Here is a 19,620-nt window from a genome sequence, read left to right as displayed (position 1 = left end):
CCACCTGTGTTACAAGCAGATTTTGTTACAGATTCACCATGGATCTCACCCCTAGGAAAGTGATCACATATCTATGTAATAATGAGCGTTTCGGGCTGCAAATCTGCAGAAAAATTTCAAAGCAGTTCTGACCCATATGGGTTCAACCAAAGGGTGAAAATGTGTATTCTTTCTTCAGGCCACAGAATGGCAGACAGCGAGTGTCATCAGCCACCATTACCCTCTGGCCATTTCCCTTCACTTGTTTCTAAAGTTGTTGTGAATATAGAGAGGATGGCTGCTCTAGAGGATCACAAAACGTAAAAGGAATAGCCAGCATCTTGGGCTGTTTTTAGTTTTTGTAAATCTCATCTTTTTCAAAAACCGTTGGCAACATTTTTGTACATAGTCAGACAATGAGACAAACGAGCAGAGAATTATTGTTATACACTCTACTAGATGTAAAGACTAGCCAGATTCACATTTTATGAATTCTTGTGTGTACAATATTGGTTGGCATACAAGTCACTTACATTGGCACCCTTAGGTCCTGGGAAACCCATGACTCCAGGCTGACCACGGGCACCCTGAGGGCCAGGAGGTCCAGGACGACCATCTTCACCAGCAGCACCCTAAAAGAGAAATAACCAAGTCTATTGATTTGTACTATAATATATTAAATGTTAATTATTATTATTTGTAATTATTTTGAGTACTTTCTATATGAGAAATCTATTAGATCAAACAGATAACCTAGATATTATATTTTCTTTTAATATCCACAATGGATTACTGAGACATAAATGAATCTTATGAACTTACAGTTGCACCAACTTTTCCTTGAGGACCAGCATCACCAGGGCGACCAGTAAGACCCTGTGGAGGAAAGAATACTTGTTATGAATCTTAAAAAATTAATAATGAGAAAAGCATTTTGAATCTAAGCAATGTGGTATACATCAAAACAAGTCTCATGCAGACCATGGGGGTATTCATGAAAAGTGGAGGTGGAGAACATCTTTTTACTCCATTAATTCACGTGGTGGAAACTGTGTACCTGCACCAAATTTATTACATGGCACAGGGCATGTGATAAATCTGGTGCTGATCACATGTCTTACTTCGGTACTCCACTTTGTATGGTGATTCCTCTGCAACTTTTTGTGCGACTTTTTAACCCATGCGACAAATGTGTAACTTTTTCATAATGCTGGTAGCAGTCAGTTTCTAAGCCAACTAAGGACTGGTGAAGAATTTCACCTCAGTAAGCGCAGTTGCGCCAAACAATGCGACAAACTGAAAAGTGACTTCCAACGTTACTTGAAAAAAAATTCTATTTGGTTTGGCGCAAAACAATGTTGCAAAAAAAAAAACTGCACAAAAAAAAACAAACTACAAATTACAGCCAAAATAATGGAGTTAAAGGTTTCATAAATACGCCTCAATGTATTTGTGTTAGTTGTGAAAACAGTTCAGGAGCTTGTCATTTCTGTGTTATGTATCCAGAATGTAATCTATACACTTAAATAAAAGTCAAGTAGCCAGGAAATCCTACTGTAAAAATGTGGGCCGTATAACCAGGGAAGCTTTTATACCTGCTTCTCTGGTAATTTTCATTGAAATTCATTATCCTGCTTAATTTAATTTAGTAAATGGAAACAAATACAAGGTCATATCATTTTAGGCTGCCTATTTGTGGTCTTATTTTTAATATAGCAACAAACCTTTAAATGGTCACTATCATTTGAAACAACTTCCCTCCATGTGATAGCCTATGTGATTCTTAACAAACTTGTAAATCTTGGCCACTAGATGTCTCACTTCCCTGCATTCTGTTGTCTATTGCCTGTTGTTAGGGGAATTTTGTCTCTAGCTAGATCAGGACACAACACATGAAGTTGGGTTGGTGTATCAAGAGCTATGTGCAAGAGGGGAGGGGGGGGGACTATGGCTGTGTCCCTAAAATTGTGACAGTCTACCTGCTTAAGATAATCTGCAGTATCCACAGTAAGGTAAATCAAGGCTTATTTCTCACCACCCATAAAGCCCAGGGCCCTTGTGTAAATACCAGTGTACCTACTGCTGTGTGTCTACAATGCTGCAGTGTAATCTCCCCTCCCACCCGCCTTTTAGCTTCTCAGCAGCAGTTTAATGCTTTGTGTAACCTCTTCCTTGCTGTGTGGCTGCCTTTTCTTTCATTTCTGCTCACATCTTGCAAAACCAGTGAATCAGTAACCCTTTATCCTTATGTGTGCCATTTTAAGTGCAGTACTATGAAAATCATTCCCAAGCACAGTGTCAGCTAGTTCCACCTTTACTAGTAATAAGTCATGGCATAGCAGAAAGAAGTGTGTGCTGTGCTGTGATTGGCCATTATTGGTACTACTGAAAAACAACCCAGCTCTGGTCCTACCCATTAAAATTGAGAAAGAATGTGAAAAAGCTTTACACCATAGAGAGGACTCTCTGGGCTTAATAATAGCACTGAGACCACTACAATCACATTGTCATCACATGCAACCAACCTCAGAGACTAGTGATATGTTTTATCTCACTTACTCTGGCACCAGGAAGACCAGGTTCACCAGGACGACCAGGATCTCCATTAGCTCCCTTTGGACCACCAAGACCAGGGACTCCACGATCACCAGGAGCACCCTAAAAAAAAGAAAAGAAAAATAATGCAATGATATTAAAAGTTATATAATAAAAACTATTGCTTTTCTTTAACTATTCAATACTGAGCTACGACTATATTACGTTTTTTACATTTGGATAGGTAAAATATTTGGTGGCATATAGATAATATAAGTTTTATATAATGGAAAATTAAACAATAATATATGCAATATATGCATTAAGACCTTTAGACCTACTTACCTTTGGACCAGCAAGACCATCTTGACCAGGGAAACCACGGTTACCAGGAGCACCCTGAAGATAGAAAAAACATTGATATGGTTATTACCTATAATAACTTAATAGTTATGTACTTATGATAAAATTGAAAGATTTCAACAGCACAATGATAAGCCAATGAGTCTTAAAATCATGACATGTATAAACATCATGATGCGTATAAAGAAGAAAAAAAGCCTGTATATGCCAAATGTAGCTGAACAATGGTTTATATACAGCTTCAAGTGCATGTTAAAATGGATTTGTCCCGGCTGCATAGTATGAGGACAGGGTCAATGTAGTGATTGGAGAATACACAAGACACAGATCTGCTTTCATTTTACCAGAGCTTCATAAGAAATGAAAGTTGAGCTGTGATTGTTTTCTATGGGAAAAACCATTTTGGTTTCTGACAGATTGATAAATCGGGCATTTGTGTCCAGTGTACTCATAAGGAGAGTTCTCCCCCAGCCCCTTCTCCCTGCCCCTCTCAGTGGATACTGATGCTGGCTTCTGTGTTTCATTGAATGCCATAAGTCAACATTTTGGAGCAGATTTACTATTGCAGATTCACAGGAATCCTGGTGTAATTTGCTCCAAAAAGGTACATGTCTTCCACCACATTTATTATGAGTCTTAAACTGGCTTATCAGAAAGGGAGTGTGGCTTCACTGGAAGAGGCAAGGCCTAAAAGAAAAGCGTCAACATTTTGGTATACAATGCAAAGTAAGCCAATTTAAAATTGGTCTAATCTTAGACTAGATAATCTAAGATGTGGGGGATTTCTCAGACAGCCTGAGATAACTATGCTGCATTGAAAGCTGTTGATTAAAGAATTAGACAGCATTAGTAAAATTCTCCCTTTGTCTAAATAGTAAACGCAAGTACTCTTATGAGCCACACTTGCACATATTTGTGCTGTTTTAGGCCACTATACTACTAGTAAAAATATTACAATTTTGGAATGGATTTGTGGCATCTGGGTAGAATATGTCTTATTTTCATGGGTACATTAAAGTGTACCTGTCATTTAATAAAATGTGTGCCTGTTAAAAGTGTCTGTATTATGTATTTTTAACTTGAAGCAGAAAAGGACTTGAATGAGAGTGTAAACCTGCATGGTACTGGACCACTTATCTTGATGTATAAGCTTGTAATAACTCTATTGTACTGCACTTATTATTGGCTGTTTCTTTTCACATGGACAGGCAGGGATATATAGAAGTTGATATTTTTATAATATTTAGATAATATAATCTAAAATATGAAACTTACTCTTTCACCAGGTGGACCGATTGGGCCAGCAGCGCCAGGTTCACCACGGGCACCTCTTTTGCCTTCTTCACCAGCTGGACCAGGAGCTCCCTGAGGACCTGAAGGTCCCTATGAAACATGATCAAATCTATATCAGTATTGTGCAAAAAGATTATCAACAGTATACATCATACATCACATTTTGTTGGTTTCTTTTCACAAACAACAAAACCCTCTAGTAGATAAATGTATAGTATTGCAATGTATGATTATGTGAGTAATACTTTTATCTACCATTGTAAGGAGAAAAATGTGTATGCCAGCTAACATGATACCAGTTAGTGAAAATGCAAACATAACTCAACAAATAGTATTCTTTTTAATCTGAACTGGGTGGTTATTTACTTGCAATCTGATATCATAGTTACTTACAAGTATTCTACTAATGGCATTATATGAACTACATCGGTAATGTCTTTGTTTTACATGGACACTGATTATATAATAGATGTATTGTTGGCATTTACTGCATGCTACCATAGCTGTACTACATGCGGTAAGCATTTTAATCAATACTTACAATTTCACCCTTGGGACCTTGTTCACCCTTGAAACCTGCAACACCAGGGTCACCCTACAATGAAGACAAAGAATACATTAGTAAATAAGCAATTGTCTTGGATAACTTGAAAAAAAACTAGATAGCATACTAGCTTACCTACATACCCTACCCACATTGCTCACAGTACTGGCCTATCGACATCTATCTCTCACAGTACTGGCTTATCTACATATACTACTAACAGTACTAATATTATATAATGGGTCATCCATTATATAGCCTTCAGGCTGCTTAGGAATAGGAACATCAACTTTACTAGGCCTATCAGATTATTAGTTATGTTGATTTACAGAACATTTTAAATACTATGTGCACACAAGTCATATTCAAGAATTAAGTTCAGCCTATCTGAGTTTAAAAAAAAAAAAAAAAGAGTCTAATACAGAAATATTATTCATACAATTCCACAGCTCTACCATAAAATTCAGCTGTTCATAATACTGGTCATGAACAACATGCAAAGAAAAAATAAAGTAGTAAAGTGACTTACTGTTTGACCTTTTGGACCAAGAGGGCCAGTTGCACCTTGTGGACCAGGTGGACCACGTGGGCCAGGGAAACCAGGAGCACCAGCAATGCCAGGACCACCCTAAAATGGTACAAACAAAGATTATTGTCTCACTGCAATAGATATAGGGCCACCTTACATAAAACCTTATATAAATGTTAGTGACTTGTTATATTCTATCTTTGCAATAAATAAGTAGGCTAAGACAGATAATGGGCCTAATATGTTATTATAAGTATACATCGCAAAATATTGTAGAATAGATTTCTTTTATAAAATTATATTATAATGTGCTTACAGTTGAACCTTTAGCTCCAGGGATACCATCTGTACCAGGGTTACCCTAAGAAGAGAGAAGAAAACAACAAATAATTACAATATATTGTATACATTGGTTGGTATGGGTATACATTACACTTGCAGAGTACAAAGCTATATATGATTTAGTTAACATAATGGCCCTTATTTACTAAAAGTGGAGTATGGGTTTCTTTGTGGGTTTTAATTCCCTACAACTTTTTTCCATGGTATTTACTAAGGTTTACCTACATTTTGCACTTTTCCCTACATTTTGCTTTTTTTACACTCTGATCTTTTTTTATGCTCTGATCTGTGGGGTTTTCCTCAGCTCAAATCCACTAAATTTTCTGTGGAAACCTTAGTAAATATGTTGGATTTGTGCTAAAATGTCAGGAACATGCCCCTTTTTGGTGACCACATCACCTTTTCCATACAACCACGCCCCATTTTCAGATTTTCTCAGTAAAATGGAGAGTTAGTTGGGTTTTTCTCAATTCTGGCACTCAACCCGACAATTGTTGGGTTTGCAAAAGTAAATGAGGGCCAATGTCTGTATGTATTCTGGGTAAACCATGTGTGGGTCTGACTTCCAGGACCACCAACAGTCAGCTGTCTGAATGAATCACAGCGCATGAGTTCCGCAGCCTTTTCATTGTTTATTTCTGTTTGTACCTGCATTTCCGTACAATTGGTAGCAGCTCTGCAAGGTACTGCAAGTTTGTCCATTCACTTGAATAGGAAAAGGCTGCAGTACATTGCACCGCCACTACTAATAGAGCGGTGATGCAAGGATGAGCACTGTTAAACATTGACGAGTGCTAGATCTAGCACTTTCTATATTCTGAAGTATTGGAAGGGATCCAGTAAAACATATAGTTGCAGTATCACTCGTGGCCAGTAGGTGAAAATAGCAGAGCCCTGCTGACACTTCAGTTCAGTCCAGGTAAGGTTAGATGGAAATAAACTGCAACTACTACAGAGTTAAATTGTGAAGATAATATCTCACTTTTCTATACAAAAATTAATATTTTGCTGAATAGAAACCCAGAAGTATGACAGAAAAAAGACCACCTGGTCTATCTAACCAGCTATTATGTTATTTTCTTGTTATTTTTTATCTTAGCATGAATATATGATTATCCCAGGAAGATTTACATTAACATACTGAGGATTTCCAACCTCATCTTCTGGAACTTTGATCCAAGCACCTACTACTCTTTGAATAAATAATATTTTCTCATGCTGCTTCTGATCCCTTTCCCTTCCCCAAACTAACCTCAAATTGTTCTCCCTTGTTCTTGTGTTCCTCCTTAGCCTTATTTAACACTTTAGGCTAGATTTACACACAGTATTTTTGAGATATTTTGATTTAGCTATGTTGATTCCTAAATTATTCAGTAAAGCTGATCTTCAATAAAACTTACGGGAGCACCAGAAGGTCCAGGTGATCCAGGTGTTCCAGACTCTCCCCGGGAACCTTGAGCACCCTCAGGACCACGAGCACCAGTGGGGCCAGCTTCACCCTGATAAGAAGAGAAAGGTGATTATAAGAAAACATATCCACATTATATAATAAAGATGATGATAACATCCATGATCATGTTGTTTCTATAATGATTATTATTATTATTACTACTACTATGAAATGTATCAAGATTAGAACATTATAGTTACACTGCAACCCAGAATACAGAACTCCTTTAGTTTGGGGGAACTGCATCAGAAGTGTAACCCCCCCCCCCCCTCCCAAAAAAAAAAAAGAGCATATCATATTTATTTCCGTATATAATATTTATTTTTAGTATATAGTATATGATGAAAGCTCTGCATCATGTTTTATGACAATTTATCTGTATATAATATGCTACATGATTTCCTAAATATTTGATTATATTTTATGTGAATTTGTAGAAAAATATTTACACATATTATGAACCTTTAAAATTTTAGCAATTTTTTTTTGACGTGGAAGAATTATTGATGTCGTGTTATAAAACAATGTAAAATGGAATTGTAATACTGATATTTTGTCCTCAATTGTTACAATAAAGCCAGTGCTAATAAGTATGGTTAAGGCATATCTCTGTATGTAGTAATTTAGGAAAAATAAGACCTCGGTATCTCTGTGTATGGATTGTCTGCATATTTTGCACTTCTGCCATCTGGTGGCTGGATGAATGCATTGCACTTTTTAATATAAATCTATATTTGCATTGTATAGAGTACTAAAAACATTGCCTCATACTTTTCTATTTTAGTTATGACTAATCTAGATAGCCGTTTTTCTTGGTGGGGGTGAGGGGTTCATGATCATTTTACAATGGACATTTTCTAAGCTAATCTATTTCGTTTTTTTCAAGGCCTGGGCCATATATTGCATTTCTTAGGTACAGTCCATTAGTTCCATTAGTTTATGGCCCTAATATATAAACTGAAAGCAAATAGACTTTAGTTGAGTAGTGAGCATCATAGCGGCAGTATTGTATCTAATGTGTCTAAGTACCTCCTTTCAGTATTCAGTATGTAGGGTCAATGTGTTATTCATGCACTGATGCCTTCTTATCTGTCTCCTTTTCACAAAGGGCCTTGTTTACCAAAATTCCAGACTGGACCCCTGTGCGTTCTAGTTGCCCAGGCAACTGCTGCAACTAGAACTCCTGGGAATAGAAACTTCAGAGCAAGGATAACAGAGCTTCCTATTGAGTTATCCTATAAAATTTTAAGGGAACTTGTAAAAAAAAGAGTGCTCCCAGCCTCCTCATACCTCTATTCTTTTGTCCTCAGTTTGACCTTTTTTACCCCCTGCTTTGCGCTAGTGTTTTAAATGCTATGAAATGTTCCATGGGACAGTCAGGTGTGGGGTAAAGGCATATTCACTAAAGAAAGTGTTCTTGTTACCTATTGTGGTAGAAATCCGGATAAGACCGCATTCTAGCGCACAATATGAGGCCCAAAATAAAGGCAATGTGACAAACCATTAATATTTCCACAACACTATGTAAGATGAGGTGTTTATCTTGCACCTTTTATATAAAAATACATAAAAAGCCTATTAACAATATGTATATGACAATTGTGTATATGTATATACATTTGTATATCAATAGGGCCTCGAGGTGAAAACCAGCATCACATACAAATGTGGACAGTATTTACAGTGTTTATATGATATTCATCAGTATTAATAAATAATGGGTTTGATATTTTACTCATTATATATATATATATATATATATATATATATATATATATTTTTTTTTTATTTTTTTTTTTTTATATGTCTGCAATTCTGTTGAAAATAACAACATATATGGCACACAGCCTTTAAAAAAAAAAAAACAACGATGCAATTTGCAGGTCATGAATCAGGTCTATCCTCCTGTCTCGGCATTCCATTGTTTTTGACATATTATTTATTTATATAGAATTCCTGGTACCAGTGTTAAAAGTGAATAGATACCAGAACTGCAACAGCAATGCTGCGCTTCTCCTTCTTAATATTTTATTTTGGGGGACATGGAGCATTGTATCCATTGTAACTGCTATACTGTCTTACACATTCAAAGCATTTTCTGCCCTAGACACTTGAGCCTTTGAATGCTATGCTATGCACTTTTATGCAGCATATCTCACGTTTGATACATTCCTATTATAATTATTATTACTACACAATGTATTGCTTACATTAGGATTTCCAAATCCAGGTGTTTGATATTTTATATGCACATTCAGCTTTTAGAGTTAAATAACCTTAGTTATAGGGCGATCACTGCAGTAATGTCCTATATCATATGTATCCTTGTATGTCGCTTATTTTATTAATTCCTGGCTACTTATTGAAGTGGAGTTCACTGATCTTCTAGGCAGCTCAGTTACCTGTCAGACCTGTGAACTTGACTGTTTTATTATAGGTCTAATGTCTGACTGACTGGGCCTCTTGGCAAATTGCTGTAAGTTGACACATACCTTAGAGCCAGGGGCACCGGGGAAACCAGGAGCTCCAGCTGGGCCAACAGGTCCCTGTAAACAAAAAGAGACTGTGAGTGATTTACAGGTAGTGAAATGTCTCAGCTTAGCCCAAAGTATATTGACAGCTATAGAGGAAATGTGAGCTCTGCTAGCATTGTATACAATGTAACTAAACAAACAATTACAAGGACAATTTTACTCCAAATAGAATCCCAATCAATCCCTTTGATTTCAATTAGTAACTGATTTATTTGACGTTGCTGAAGACTATAAAGTGTATTCAGGGATTTCCTTCAATAAATGGAAATCACTCTGGTACTGAATGATATTATAACAGGAGTTTTCAATCTTTTATTTACAAAAAAATATGTAGAAATTAACAAAAAATTTGAATACATATAACGCAATTGATTGGATAACTTACAGGTGGGCCAGCGGGACCGGGAAGACCATCATTACCACGAGCACCCTGAAAGAGAATTAAAATGCTCCAGTAAGTAATAATAATAGATTGTTTAATTCATAGTAAATACGATACATAGCTTCTACAATGTCTAGAAAATGAACTTGAGGCCACACACAGTCCGGTAATTTATAGGAAGCCAATAGACTATGATGTCCTCGTTAGAATAAATGAAAGGATTCAGGACAGAAAGACAACAGCCGATGGCTACAAACAGACACAATGTTTGTTTGCTGTTTTTTTTTTTATTAGCCTGTAAAAACAACTGCCCCTCATTTTTCTCCTCCATGTTTTTTTCTTTAATATTCCCTTTCATCACATGACTCAAGCAATTGCAGAATTCAAGAATTGGGGGAAGGGGATGCCAGAGAAATGCTAACATACATGTAAACATGTGAGGGAATGTTTGGTGTTCTTTTCCACCTATAGAATTCTATAAATGGAAAAACATGCAAATTCTTGAAAAAACACACAGCGCATGCTGCCACTTCCACTGAGTTTAAAAACGCCCCCCAAAAATCCCCATATGGGTATTCCATTTCATATTTCCTGACTGGCTCTGAGCTAACATCTAGCCGCTGTGTTTATTTGCCCAATATGTTTAGTATGGCATTTTTGGCATTTTGTTTTTAAACAAATCCTATTTTGGGGTCTGTTTTTTCCCCCAGGACGGACAGGTCTGTTTTTTCCCTTTGCTTTCCATGACCCACTGGTTAATTCTTCTATTAATTGGTTGACAATGCAGATAACTGAAGAGACAAGTTATACACAGTTTTTAACAATAGAGAAAGGAATAGTCCCCATAGAAGCTGCATGATCTGCCTCTATGGTACATATGCCCTTGATCTTAATATAAAACAGTCTATTGTGGGAAATGGACAATCTTAAAGGGGTACTCCGGTGGAAAACTTTTTTTTTTTTTAATTCAACTGGTGCCAGAAAGTTAAGAAGATTTGTAAATTACGTCTATTAAAAAATATTAATCCTTCCAGTACTTATTAGCTGCTGAATATTACAGAGGAAATTTTTTTCTTTTTGGAGCACAGTGCTCTCTGCTGACATCTCTGTCCATTTTAGGAACTGTCCAGAGTAGAAAAAAATCCCCATAGCAAACATATGCGGCTCTGGATAGTTCCTAAAATGGACAGAGATGTCAGCAGAGAGCACTGTGCTCTTGATCTTGTTCCAAAAAGAAAAAGAATTTCCTCCGTAGTATTCAGCAGCTAATAAGTACTGGAAGGATTAAGATTTTTTTAATAGAAGTCATTTACAAATCTGTCTAACTTTCTGGCACCAGTTGATTAAAAAAAAAAAGTTTTCCACCGGAGTACCCCTTTAAGTCAGACTCCAAATGTAAACTGTGTAGGCAAGGCAGATTACCTGGGATACACATATAAACTAGCGATATATAGTAAATAGCAATAGCCAGTTCAACTTTTATAATATAAAATACCCTACACCTGTATACCATAATTTAATATAGACAGCTACATTCTTTAGATTCTGTGCTTTAAAGACACATACCTACAGCACTATAAATCATGTATTCTCAGATATCATAAAATATTGGACGACTAGTTTGTTACTGCACCTATTCATAGCTCAGTGCCATCTGGTGGACAGTATGTTGTTTTACTTATTTTGGGTTGGTTTTTTTTTTCGAAAAATGCCAACTTTATAATAAAGTATATATTTATATATTTTTTTATTTGGACTAATGTTTATGATTAAAGATTGGGAAATAATAGCCTAGGCTCAGTATAAAAACTATAAGCCTGAACTCTCTCAATACTGCCACTTGGTGGTAGAAAACATGCACTGCATCATTTTGCTTAATGCAGATAATAGTATCTTGTAAGTACTAAAACATCTATAATGCCATCCAGTGGATGAAATGTGACATTGCATGCATTTCTAGACACCTGCATTGCAGAGGCATTCAGCGGAGTGGAAAGAATGTGAAGGTCATATAGTTTGTGATAGATGTGCCCTGGACATAGCTGCCATAGAGATCCACCTTGACAGCTAAACAAATCTTATTTCTAATACAATGATCTAATCCATTCCCTCCGTAATATATAAATCAACATTAGGAGAAGGTCTCATTTTCATCTCACGGTTACACTTTATTATTACGTTTTGCATAATATTTTTTCTAGGTTAGAAGCTGCCAGAAAGTTTTCAAGTGGCACCTTATTAAGCCTGTTTTTTTTTCCCCAAGAGCCTGGGGGGTTTGTGGGGGAGGTTGAACAATTACTCTTTTTGTAATTCTCCCAAATACAAGCCCTGCACCTTCTGCTTTCACTTTAGCTATTTACTATAGGAATTAAGCTACTTTTAGAGCCTTATTGCTCTTACATCTACTTTGCACTGTAAGGCCTGTTCACATGTGTCAAACACATGAAAAGGGTTGTCAAGGATAAGAAAAAGGCTACTTTTTTGGTTGCAAAAACAGCACCCCTCATGTCCACAGGTTGTGTGCAGTACTGAAGCTTAGTCCCATTCACTTAAAAGGGAGCCAATCTGCAATACCAGACACATCCAGCAGAAAGGAGGGGTGCTGTTAGCCTACTAAATCACAATGGGGGAGATTTATCAAAATCTGTGAAGAGGAAACGTTGTCCAGTTGCCCATAGCAACCAATCATATCGCTTCTTTCTTTTTTCAGAGGCCTTTTTAAAAATGAAAGAAGCAATCTGATTAGTTGCTATGGGCAACTGGTCAATTTTTCCTCTACACAGGTTTTGATAAATCTCCCCCCATGAGTTTAATCCTCATTCAGAAATAAAGTGCTGCAATACATGATTTTAAGGCAACATGTGAACACACCCTTACTGATACATTTATCAGCAAGTCCGGTGTTTACCAATCAATGTACCTTCGGCTGTTACAAAACTACAACTCCCAGCATGCCCAGACAGCATTTGGCTCAGGAATATTACAGGGCAGCCGTGAGCCAAGGGAAGCTATGGGGGAGGAATGTTGGAGACAAGCCTAAACAAAGATCATCTATAGATATGCAGGCATGGTCTACTATTACTGCAGGGGATTAAGGATAAATACACTGATCACTTCTATTTCCTATTACTGCTTTTATACATATATACTTAGGTAAAGCCTCATCACAGATGTGCGGTTTTGCTGTGAATAAAGTTAAGCTTGTACAAGGATTTGTATCAATACTGCATTAAGCTCGGAAGTTTACATAGAAATTCTCAATCTCATTTTCTCCAGTGAATGATGTGCTGCCAGTCCGTACATGTAAGCGGTAGACATGATGAAAACATAATCCTTATTCTCACTCTTAATTGTTTTCACTGTGCAAGTCATGTCAGGTTTCTCGGACAGATGTGACTTCAAAGATTAAGGCACTTACAATCTAAGAGATCCCAGAAACATATTTGAGACACTGTGCCTACATTTACAGCTGCTAAGGTGTCTGGCTGCATAGGGATCAACAAAAATCTGGGTGCCATGGTTAAATCCCCATAGGAAACATATGCTGCTCTGGACAGTTCTTAAAATGAACAGAGATGTCAGCAGAGAGCACTGTGCTCGTGATGTCAGCAGAGAGCTCTGTGTTCCAAAAAGAAAATAAGTTCCTCTGTAGTATTCAGCAGCTAATAAGTACTGGAAGGATTAAGATTTTTTTAATGGAAGTAATTTACAAATCTGTTTAACTTTCTGGCACCAGTTGATTTAAAAAAAAAAAAAAAAAAAAAAAAAAAGTTTTCCACCGGAGTACCCCTTTAATCTTATCCTTAATGTGTATCTCTGTAGGAAGTCAACTCTAGAGGTGTAGATGCCAAATGTTCTTAATAGAGATTAACAGATCAATTTGGCACAAATCAGATTCAGCAGAAATTTCACAAAAAAGATTAAATTAGTTCAAATCCAAACTTTTTCTGTTGACTGAGCAGCCCAGACATAAGTTGCCTTGCTATATGCATTGCAGCTTCCACACATTAAATTTACTAGACTATTTCAACCTACAAATCAATGTAGGTTACATATAAATGCTCCCCATCCGTTGTTTTCTTGGGGGTATGTGTATTTTATAGGGTGGGCTATTTTTGTCTTGTACAATTTTTCAATAAAGATTCTATATTGACAATATTTCAGCGTAAATCTTTTGTAGGTTAGGGACTAAATTTACTAGGCCGGGTGTTGTGGATCCAGCCCAGCCACTCAGTGCACTGTACAGGAGCAGAGACTCCTTTCTTTAACCAGAGTCCCTGCTCCCGTATATACTTTGCAATGGCAAATCGGGATTCTGTGGTGATAGCTATAATACAAGATCCCTGACTCCTGCCAGTTATTTTTTATTTTTTTTTCTGTCTTTAATTAGCAATAAAACATATGAATATCTTCAAAAATGTAAATATTTTCTAGATTTAGCAGGGTTTAATACATACAGCAGCACCAGAAGCTCCAGGACGTCCTCTCTCACCAGGGAGACCACGGGGACCCTAAAAAAAAATAAACATTTGAGTCAATAATGTGTGATATGAAATGCACATAACTACTGATATAGAGAACAGGATAAATGGTTGTGCCTTGGTTACAAACCTACAAGATCAAATGTCACTTTGTTGGCAACCAAATAGTGTTCTAGACAACAAGACTATTGGACAAAATGGATAGTTCCTGTCCACTGATATATGTTAATGTATTTATATATTCAGACTGGGTTTACATATGTCCAGTGATCCAGCAACATCCCTGCTGGGGATGAATGGGAACACTAGATCTTCTTCGCCAGATCAAAAAACCCTTCAAGCAGCGTTTATTGATTTGGTGCCAGCAGGGGGGATGGCAAATATGCAGAATAACGGGTTAATAGGAATGAGGCCTTACTTCAGTTTCACAACCATAGCAGCAATATCTGATAAAGGCTAAAATGTAGGGCCAGTCTTAATAATTTATAGGTGAAGAGTTACCATAATGTCTATACTGCACTGAATCTCACTGATAGAAAAGGAACAAAAAGATAATTATCTGCCAAAAGAGAATACGTACCATTGGTCCAGGAGCACCAGCTTCACCAGGAGAACCACCTTCACCCTAAAGTAGATCACAGGAAACGTAAAGGTCAGTAAAAACCATTTGCATACCAAACATAGTATGTGACTAGTGGTCTTGGTATCACCCAGGTCTATAGAAGGAATATATTACAAAGTAGTATTTTGTACATATAGAGCTTTTGCTATAGGTTCTACAGATTACACATGTTCTATAGTAAGCAGCTAACATTTTACTAGTTAGGCTTTGTAGGGTTTTGTACATTCTATGCAACACAATGTTAATAAATGTAGGAACTAGAGCCTACCCCATCTGTGTATAAGGGCCAGTCAGCATTAGTTTATAAACAGGACCTTACCTTGGCACCAGCAGCACCAGCCTCTCCCTTTGTGCCATCAAGACCAGGGTAACCCTTTAAGAGGAAACATAACATATTACTATATGATAGATACAAACTGGACAGTAATTAGTCTTACAATTATTGGCATTCTGGATATTATGATGTATTGAGTATTTTATATAAAACAATAATTATATAGTTAAATACATACTCTGTGTCCTTTTACTCCTGGAAGTCCTGGGGTCCCGGGGAATCCACGAGCACCCTTAAAAAATAAGACTGTGGTTAGCACAATGTTCAAAGGTTAGAGTCAAATGAGACATGAAGCTAAAGTAATGTATTTGTTTGGAATAATGTAAAGTGACTAAAGAATTAATTGCCCCTATTGTGTATAGTATTAGTCTTGTAGGTCTTGGAGCACTCTTATTCTCACCGCCACATAGCATAATATCCTCCATCAGTAACCTCAGTTTTTCATAAGTAGGACATTATATGCACACTTGTTATCCCATCAGTAATATATTTTGTCCTCCATTTAATGTCACACAAGCAGGTTATGATGTGTCCCATAAATAATGTCACTGTTCAACCAGCAGGATGGGACATCCACCATCTTCTGCAGGAATGGGTTGAGTGTTCCAGTAATGTATGATGGTTTCCAGTATATGGAGAAACATTCCACTAGTTGTAGGTGTGATTTTTCATGTGCTATTGTTCATCCATTTAGAATTGACATTCCAGAAGTGATAACTTTCGTGAACAATTCCATTGTTAGGGTGTAGAGGTTTAAATTAATAGTATCCATGTTTCAGCTGTTACGTTTCATGATGTATTTCATTAACAGTGAAGTGGGGGTTACAATTCTTCCCCTAAGGGTAATGGTTGCAGCAGGGGTTTATGAATCCAGTGCTCTATAACACCAATAACCTAAGTGGATGAGGTGTCAGAGTATTGTAATACATGAAGTTGTAGACTGACATATCTACCTCTAGGTGTAATGCTGTATATACCCTATTGCTAAGTGGTGGTGACAACATAAGTTCCCATGTTCATTGACAACTACTGGGACTTGGTCAATAACATTGTCAGTCCTTGTCCTTATCTTTACATAGTTCTGTGTAATTAAAGGTGTGTAATAAAATTATTCTCCAAAAGCGCTTACCTGTGGTCCTGGGGGTCCACGTTCACCAGCTTTACCAGGCTTTCCAGCTTCACCCTAATAAAATAGAATATTAGTTAAAGAATGCAGAGAATAGTCTACTCAATTGTGGCCCAGTCAATGCTGGTGTCTAATACAAAGACTACCCAAAATGGCATTGAAAAGTGGTCTTTAATGAGGGGTGGTTATCTCAAGAAAATGGCTACTATGCATAAAACTGAAAAACTGTCACACAAAATCTGGTCTGGATAAGGGAGTGGTCTTTTCAAAGAGGTGGTCTTTTGGAGAGGTTTCACTGTGTATACAATGCATTAATGCACAGCAGTTACATTTTTGTAGAAACATTTATGTTATTTGGGTATATACTATTGTCTCCCATTATATTTCCAAAATTTGGGACACTAAGATTTCTTCTCTACCGGTATATATAAGATATATTAATCTGACTCTTACATCATCACCAGGCTTTCCAGCGGGGCCAGAAGGACCACGGGGACCCATAGGGCCCTAGAAAATAAAGCAGAGTTACAATCAATGATGGTCTTAAACATATCTGAAAAAAACGACTTTATCTACAAGATATAAGATAATGCTTCCCCTGAATTTGAATAGTGGCTCACATTTTACTTTTGATTTCTAAACCAGAAGGTATTGATGTGGTTCCATCCATCCACTAGCCAAAAACAAGTGGTCTATCCTCATTCAACTATAGTGGATGGAGATTTGGTAATTGTTTCAATGTTACCCTTTGGCTTACTACAGGGGTATAGAGAGGGCGAGCAACCAGAGCAAGATACTTTGCCTTGGCCAGGTTATTTAGATAAAGGGCTTGGACAGCAAACTGAACCCTTTCCCTGGGTTAAAGAAAGTGTAGCAAATATTCAGGCAAACTATGCAAAATAAAAATAAATATATTTTAAGAAGCTATAAAGGATTAAAAATATGCTTCTTTCCAAAACAGCATTACACCCATCTATAAATTGTGTCTGGTACAAGAACCGAGCTGCAATACCACACACAACCTGTTAGCAGGTGTGGCGCTGTTTTAGTAGACAATCATCCATGTTTTTTAAGCCTAAAAACCTGTATTGTTATATAGTTTTATTGTCTGATATAGTCTGTACTCCCACACTTCTTACTATAGACACAGACATTCCTTTACTTGACTATGATGTCGGTTTATTGGATAAGCCATTCTCTACTGGTAGGTTCAATGTGCCATGAAGTTTAGGGATGTCTACTATAATCACAAATTCAGAAGAGATAAAGCGTGGCTCCAGTGCTCTGGGAATGCACCGTTTCACCTCTACAACCATAGACATAATATCATTATATCTTCATTATAGCTTCTAGTGCCTGACTGTAAAGTACTGGGGGGTATTCCTAGAGAGAACAGCTATAGGCCAGTGACTATATACTGAAATAACCGCTTTACTTACAGCAGCACCAGGTTCGCCAGGTTCACCGGGATTTCCTTGGAAACCTTGAGGTCCCTTAAATTTAAAGCAATTAGAGTTAATGAAAAGAAGTTAATGAGACTTTAATGAATGAGATACACAATAGTAGATACTTACAGGGGAGCCAGAGGGTCCGGGAGGTCCTCGAGGTCCCATAGGGCCCTAGAACATGAATAACATTTAAGTAAAATATAAATAATATAGTAAAAGACCACTGTAAAGGCAATCAATGGGCTTCTGTACAGCGGAATAGTATGGAACTGTATGCTTCTTGTTTGTACTAAGTAACACATCCATATTTATTTAAAGCAGCTTCTTAGAGGCTTTGGGCTGGACGGCAGCCATGTTTACCAGCTCTAGATTTCATTTACTGCCTGCCAAGAAGGGCTGAAGAGCAGACGTTTCCTGAAGGAATTCTTAGGGATTCTATAAAGCAGTAGCTGTAGTCTGCATGTTTAAGACTTCCAGTCCAAGACCAAGTCTAAACAAGTACTGTATTATGTATACAGCTTGTTGTTGCTTTTTTTTTTTTTTTTTTAATAGCAAACTACAGTTAGGAATGGAAAAAATGTCACAGTAATTTAATGCAGTTTGTGCATATAGAGCTGTATACATTTTACAAATTGCAGTCTTGCTTGGCCAGACACTGAGGTTTTATGGAAGTTACAGATTTTAGCGACAGATGGCTTTATATCTTTAGGCATTCATTTAGAACAAGAACAATGAGTATTAAAGGAAACCTGTTATCATGCTGCCCAAACCATAAGTTGGGCAAGTCCCGGTAGCTTTGTCCCGACCCTCCAGCCTTGACTATTAGATCTCTCCTTGTTTGGGTATAGGTAGTAATCTGTCCAACAAGGCTGGCAGGGCTGGCAGAAGCCACCAGGGACCACACAGATGACTTGTCGTTTAGGCAGCATGAAAGTAATGACAGGTTCCCTTTAAGGCTTATGCAATTTAGGCAGCATAGCTCAGACTGAGATCCATTCAGTAGCAACAACATGATATTATGTAGTATGTCTGTTTCTATTAGAAGTCATTTGACTCTAGCCAAAAGATTAGTAAGCCCCATGGTAAAGTGCCCATGTAGGCCACATCCAATTTAGTTTCAGTTACTGTAAGGGTAGGTAGTGTCCTACTTACACTGCCCCCTAGGTGGTAATATAAATTATTGTAAATTCTAGAGATGACGAGCATTTCTTACCATTGGTCCTTGCATAACGCCCATCTGTGCACCTCCAGCTTTCTCATCAAAGCCTCCTGTCATCTGAGCAGCAAAGTTCTGCAGAATCAAATTTTGTTATTAGTATTTCAATATATGCTGAGATATGAAGGGGATTATCACATTGTATACTGAGATATGAAGGGTATTATTACATTGTATACTGAGATATGAAGACATTATTACATTGTATACTGGGATATAAAGATAATTATTACATTGTATACTGAGATATTAAGACATTATTACATTGTATACTGAGATATAAAGGGGATTATTACATTGTATACTGGGATATGAAGGGCATTATTACATTGTATACTGGGATATGAAGGGCATTATTACATTGTATACTGGGATATGAAGGGCATTATTACATTGTATACTGGGATAAAAAAGGGGAATATTACATTGTATACTGAGATAT

General features: G+C 37.1%; 1 protein-coding gene across 2 annotated transcripts in view; it reads right to left on the bottom strand.

Moving 5' to 3' along the window:
* Positions 1–19,620, bottom strand: part of COL2A1 (collagen type II alpha 1 chain) — a 55,289-nt gene that overhangs the window by 20,652 nt on the left and 15,017 nt on the right. For both annotated transcript variants that reach the window (XM_056562740.1, XM_056562739.1), the window contains 20 exons: positions 19,176–19,253; positions 18,089–18,133; positions 17,954–18,007; positions 16,968–17,021; positions 16,518–16,571; positions 15,567–15,620; positions 15,374–15,427; positions 15,013–15,057; positions 14,409–14,462; positions 9,955–9,999; positions 9,528–9,581; positions 6,986–7,084; positions 5,560–5,604; positions 5,244–5,342; positions 4,712–4,765; positions 4,153–4,260; positions 2,860–2,913; positions 2,539–2,637; positions 802–855; positions 513–611 (listed from right to left, as the gene is read on the bottom strand). In XM_056562740.1, the coding sequence (XP_056418715.1) occupies positions 513–611; positions 802–855; positions 2,539–2,637; positions 2,860–2,913; positions 4,153–4,260; positions 4,712–4,765; positions 5,244–5,342; positions 5,560–5,604; positions 6,986–7,084; positions 9,528–9,581; positions 9,955–9,999; positions 14,409–14,462; positions 15,013–15,057; positions 15,374–15,427; positions 15,567–15,620; positions 16,518–16,571; positions 16,968–17,021; positions 17,954–18,007; positions 18,089–18,133; positions 19,176–19,253 (1,302 nt within the window). The remainder of the gene's footprint in view (positions 1–512; positions 612–801; positions 856–2,538; positions 2,638–2,859; positions 2,914–4,152; positions 4,261–4,711; positions 4,766–5,243; positions 5,343–5,559; positions 5,605–6,985; positions 7,085–9,527; positions 9,582–9,954; positions 10,000–14,408; positions 14,463–15,012; positions 15,058–15,373; positions 15,428–15,566; positions 15,621–16,517; positions 16,572–16,967; positions 17,022–17,953; positions 18,008–18,088; positions 18,134–19,175; positions 19,254–19,620) is intronic.

Source organism: Hyla sarda, chromosome 2, assembly GCF_029499605.1.
Source record: "Hyla sarda isolate aHylSar1 chromosome 2, aHylSar1.hap1, whole genome shotgun sequence".
In the NCBI taxonomy this organism is placed as follows: domain Eukaryota; kingdom Metazoa; phylum Chordata; class Amphibia; order Anura; family Hylidae; genus Hyla; species Hyla sarda.
Note: the sequence above shows the minus strand (reverse complement) of the source record. Positions and strands in the feature narration are given on the sequence as shown.